General features: G+C 63.3%; 1 protein-coding gene across 1 annotated transcript in view; it reads right to left on the minus strand.

Moving 5' to 3' along the window:
* Positions 1-1036: 1036 nt before the first annotated feature.
* Positions 1037-5335, minus strand: part of Mvd (mevalonate (diphospho) decarboxylase) — a 14529-nt gene continuing 10230 nt past the window's right edge. Inside the window, exons 5-10 of the mRNA XM_013012723.1 lie at positions 4657-4856; positions 4369-4443; positions 4048-4266; positions 2949-3064; positions 2090-2198; positions 1037-1555 (exon numbers count right to left, since the gene is read on the minus strand). Coding sequence (XP_012868177.1) covers positions 1475-1555; positions 2090-2198; positions 2949-3064; positions 4048-4266; positions 4369-4443; positions 4657-4856 — 800 coding nt within the window. The 3' untranslated portion in view covers positions 1037-1474. The remainder of the gene's footprint in view (positions 1556-2089; positions 2199-2948; positions 3065-4047; positions 4267-4368; positions 4444-4656; positions 4857-5335) is intronic.

Genomic DNA, 5335 nt, shown 5'->3' on the forward strand with positions numbered 1-5335 from the left:
GCCCCGCCCCATCCCCGGGAAAGGAAGACTGCAGGGGAGGCCCCACTCCTGTTGGACCACTTGGGAACCTTCACCCAGGCTGCCCTCCCCAGCAACCCACCCAGGCTGCCCTCCCAGGCTGCCCTCCCCAGCTCCCCACCCAGGCTGCCCTCCCAGGCTGCCCTCCCCCAGCTCCCCACCCAGGCTGCCCTCCCCAGCTCCCCACCCAGGCTGCCCTCCCCAGCTCCCCACCCAGGCTGCCCTCCCCCAGCTCCCCACCCAGGCTGCCCTCCCCCAGCTCCCCACCCAGGCTGCCCTCCCCCAGCTCCCCACCCATGCTGCCCTCCCCCAGCTCCCCACCCAGGCTGCCCTCCCCAGGCTCCCCCCCAGCCTGCCAAGGAGTGGGTTTGGTGGCCCAAAGCCCCGGTGGTGGGCATCCCTGGGACGGCCTAAGCCCACGTGAGCTGGGCAGAACAGGGGCAGGAAGTAACCCTGGGCCCAGGCCTCTCCAGAGCTTCCCAAAGCCCAGCACTGGGGCAGGCAGGTGGTGCTCACGGCCCAGGGACGCCTGGGCCTCGGCTCAGTGGTGCTGGCTCCAAGGCCGGTACAGGACCAGCCTACTCCGGACCCCTCTGGGCCCGCCAGCCGGGGATGGTCTCTCAGACCACATGAGTCAAGGCCAGGAAACCCCAGAAAGCAGAGAGAACCAAGTGCTGTGAGCTGCTGATCCCCTGCCCAGGGCTCACCTGGCAGCCACGCTGGGGTGGGGAGGGGAAGGCAGCGGCAGCCCCAGGACGACGTAGTCTTGGGTGCAGGTTAGGAAGGAGAAGAGCAGGCGACTCGATGGGAGCCACTCGGTGGATCAGGACCAGACTGAGCACACTGGACCCCAGGACCAGGGCCAGCCCGGCCTCAGGGAGCCAGAGAACAAAGGGCTGTGTGTCTGCCCTGCCGCACACTGCTCGCTGCTCTCCGCAAGTCACACAGGGAACGCTCAGATCAGGGGCCTAGGCACTGGTTGAAGAAGCAAGACAGCTCAGCTGTGTCAACAGTTTATTCCTGTGGGCCACCAAGGCCCAGCTCCCACACTGCACCGCCCCTCACGAGAGGCCGCTGTCTTTCTATAAAGAAACACCCAATCCCCACCGCTGGCCTGAGTCCTCCAGGCCCTTGGCCAGTTTCCTGAGGGCCACAGAGGATGGGCTCACGTAGCACACACTGCTCGGGAGGCAGTGACTCCCTGGTAAGCTTGCTGGGGAACACGGAGAGGGCCCCTCACCGCTGTCTGGGCCCCAACGCCCATCTTGTGAAGTACTAGGAAAACTGAGGCACTTCCTGGGCCCCTGGATACCACCAGGCTGATTCCAGCCTGGAGAAGCCAGTGAGCCCCACTGGGCCCCACAGCACAGCACAGCATAGCACTCTGTCACAGTAGCCCTGTGGTCCCCAGGCTGGGGGACCAGGGGGGGCGGAAGATGGAGTCTGGGGGGGCAGGTCAAGAGGCCTGCTTTGGGAGGCCATCCGATCCCAAGAGGTGAGCATGAGGGTCGTCTAGGACTTGAGGCCCAGGCCCCACCTGGAGGGAGAGAAAGCAGCGTCAATCATCAGGCGACAGCAGTGGCCCTGCCCGCAGCTTCCTCGACCTGGAGGGGCCGAGGGTCTTCAGCAGGATAAGTTAGCGCACCCACCTGGACGGTGATACCCATACCCTGCTTATCCAGGCTGAGAGGACGCAGCCAGCCAAGGGCCTGCGCCCTGGCCCTGGGGTGCACCGCAGGCCGCAGAGATAGAGGAGCAGCAGCCCCAAGCACACAGCCTGGTGTGGGGAGCAGGGGCCGTGGCCTGGGCGGGCGTGAGCGCTTGGAATGGGCCACTCTGCAGGACAGGGCAGGACGCAGGGGCCTGCCTGCCACGATGGCACGGCTGTGCCCGACAACTCCAGACCCGCCCCGAAGCTCCTGCCACAGCACTGTCCATGTCCCTCCACAGCTCCACGTGGACAGGGCAGCGTGCTGCCGCCCTGTCAGCATCCCATCGCCTGCCTGAGGCGCGCAGGGTGCAGGGGCAAACCTCCAAGACACACAGGTGGGCAGGGTGCCCCGGGCCTCACCTGAGTGACGATGACGTACTGCACACCCCCAGGGGTGGGGTCCCCAGCCAGTGCGGCTTTCAGCTCATCAGAGAGGGGGACCGGCGTCACCGGCAAGCCCTTCAGAAACCTGGCACAAAACGAGGCAGGGCACTGTGACTCCGGGCGCGTGCTACACTAACACGGCTTGCAGAGAAAGAGGCAGAGGCAGAGAGAGCTCAGCGGAGATAGAGACAGAGAGAGCTCAGCAGAGATAGAGACAGAGAGAGAGAGGGAGCTCAGGGGAGATAGAGACAGAGAGAGCTCAGCGGAGATAGAGACAGAGAGAGAGCTCAGCAGAGATAGAGACAGAGAGGGAGCTCAGCAGAGATAGAGACAGAGAGAGAGCTCAGCGGAGATAGAGACAGAGAGAGAGCTCAGCGGAGATAGAGACAGAGAGGGAGCTCAGCGGAGATAGAGACAGAGAGAGCTCAGCAGAGATAGAGACAGAGAGGGAGCTCAGCGGAGATAGAGACAGAGAGGGAGCTCAGCGGAGATAGAGACAGAGAGAGAGCTCAGCGGAGATAGAGACAGAGAGGGAGCTCAGGGGAGATAGAGACAGAGAGGGAGCTCAGGGGAGATAGAGACAGAGAGAGCTCAGCAGAGATAGAGACAGAGAGAGCTCAGCGGAGATAGAGACAGAGAGGGAGCTCAGCGGAGATAGAGACAGAGCTCAGTAGAGACAGGCCAGGCACTCCTCACACTATGTGCATTTCCTAAGGAACACTAAAATCGTTGGGGGGGGGCGCAGGGGTTCTGACTCTTGGAGGAAGAGAGCCTGGGCGCAGGCGCACCTGTGGCTTCCAGGCGGGCCGCGACACAGCAGTGGTCCCACACTCACCTGTCTCCGTTGGCAGCAGGGGGAAAGCTGTGCTTCACAGCAGCCACAAACTCAGCCACGGTGTCCTCCAGGGTGAAGACCACAGCATTGGGGCCCGCGTCAAATGTGTACGCCACCTGGAACCCACAGCATTCCCAGCTGAGAGCCCCGTCTGCCAGGGGAATATGAGGTCTCCCAGCATGGCCAAACTAGAGTAAGCAGCGTCACCAGGCACCCATGCCCGCAGACCAGGAAGAGGCAGCGAGGCTTGACTGAGGGCGTCACGCAGCAGTGTATGGAGCCAGGAAACAAAACCCCACAGAAGCCAGGTACCAGTAGCTCACACCTGTCATCCTAGCTACTCAGGAGACTGAGACCTGAGGGTCGCAGTTCAAAACCAGCCCAGGCAGGAAAGACTGTGAGACTCTTTTTTTTTTTTTTTTTGTCGGTCGTGGGGCTTGAACTCTGGGCCTGGGCGCTGTCCCTCAGCTCTTCAGCTCAAGGCGAGCGCTCTACCACTTGAGCCACAGCGCCACTTCCGGTTTTTCTGGTGGTTTATTGGAGATAGGAGTCTCACGGTCTCTCTTGCCCGGGCTGGCTTTGAACCTCGATCCTCAGATCTCAGCCTCCTGAGTAGCTAGGATTACAGGCGTGAGCCACCAGCACCCGGCTGACTGTGAGACTCTTATCTCCAACAAACCACCAGAAAACCTGAAGTGGCGCTGTGACTCAAGTGGTAGAGCTCTCGCCTTGAGCTGAAGAGATGAGGGACAGCGCCCAGACCCAGAGTTCAAACCCCATGACCGACAGTGCCCAGACCAGAGTTCAAATCCCATGACCAAAAACAAAACAAACCACCACAGAATTGACCAAGTTGCACAGTGTGTCTAATGTCCTTATAAAGCTACTTAATAATAATAATGCAAAAGCCGGCAGAAGAAACTGTCCAGGGCTGCGCTGGCAGTGTGGGAAGGGCGCATGTGCTGTGCTCAGGACACCAGCGATCTGTTGACAGAACGCAGGCCTGCTCCACAGCCTCCAGTTTATGAGTGGCAGGGTGCAGGCCCATGCCTTCCAGGGCCCCGCCCACAGCCTGCCGGTGCCCTCCGCGACGCAGTACCTTGGTCTGCCCACAGTAGGCGTTGAAGGCATGCACCAGCTGGATAATGCGCCTGGAGGTGTCATTGAGGTAGGATATGGGCGGGAAGGTGTCCAGGCAGGTGGCGTGGAACTGGTTGCTGTCCTTCATGGTCAGCTGGGCAAAGCGCTGGAAGTCGCGGTCCTGGATGCAGCGGGCCATCTCCCTCATGCGCGCCGGCACCACCGACTCGGCCCGGAACTGCAAGGCGCAGCCGTTTTCCAGGGGCCATGCTCATTACAGCTTGGGTCCCACGTCAGAGGCCCGGCCAGAGCGCAAGGGCGGAGCCTGGCAATCTCCTACCTTGAGCAGGGCGCTGGTCTCCACGCTGGTCTGCATGCCCACCGTGCTGCCTGTCGGCTTCCTCTCAGCACTCACCTGGACATGAGACAGTGCCGGCTGGCTGCAGGGAGCCGCCCCAGCCCACGTATGGGCCCTCCCCGTTCTGACAGCTGGGGGCGGAGTCAGGGCCTTCTGACTTTGGGGGAGACTCCTGACCACTGAGCCCTGTGGGGCCATCTCCCCCTCCTCAGTCCTGGCCCTAACGGCTGGACAGACAGCCACCTGCCGGGCCACACCCAGGCCCCTTACCACGAGGACGAGGACTCGGAGCTGGGGCCAGTGCCCCTCGGGGGCCAGCTGCCGGGCGATACTGTCCTTGCCGTCCGCCTGCTCCCCCATCTGCCACTCCACAAAACCCCCGTACAGGCTCCGGCAGGCGCTGCCCGAGCCCCGGCGTGCCACTTCTGAGAGGTCGCCCTCCACCCTGTAGACTCGGGCCAGGGCATAGGCTGTGCGGAAGCGAGGGTCACGTGAGGCAGCGTGCCGGCCCCCCGGCCCCCCGGGAAACAGGGCAGACGCAGGGCGCCAGCACCCAGCTCAGCACCCACGAGCCCAGCCACACCCTCCCCTCACAGCACCGGGTGCTCCGGCCTGGCTGGGCCGGGGAGCACCACCGGATTCCCAGGGAAGCCAGCCAGGAAACCGCCGCTTCAACCTGCGCCAGCTCCGCCTCTGCCCTGGTAACTAACAGGCCCCAGAGGGGAGACTTCATGGCCAGAGAACAGGACGAACTTGAGACGGCAGAGCCCGGCGCCCGACACAGGCTTTCTGGGTGCTCTGAGCAGAAGCCCCTCTGTGCCCAATGCTGGACACGCCCCCCAGCACCCACCGAGGCAGGCACAGCCCCCCAGCACCCACCCTGGGCACCCACCAAGGCAGGCACAGACCCCCACTCCCCCCCAGCACCCACCGAGGCAGACACCCCCCC

This window comes from Dipodomys ordii, unplaced genomic scaffold (assembly GCF_000151885.1).
Source record: "Dipodomys ordii isolate 6190 unplaced genomic scaffold, Dord_2.0 Scaffold18, whole genome shotgun sequence".
Classification (NCBI taxonomy): Eukaryota; Metazoa; Chordata; class Mammalia; order Rodentia; family Heteromyidae; genus Dipodomys; species Dipodomys ordii.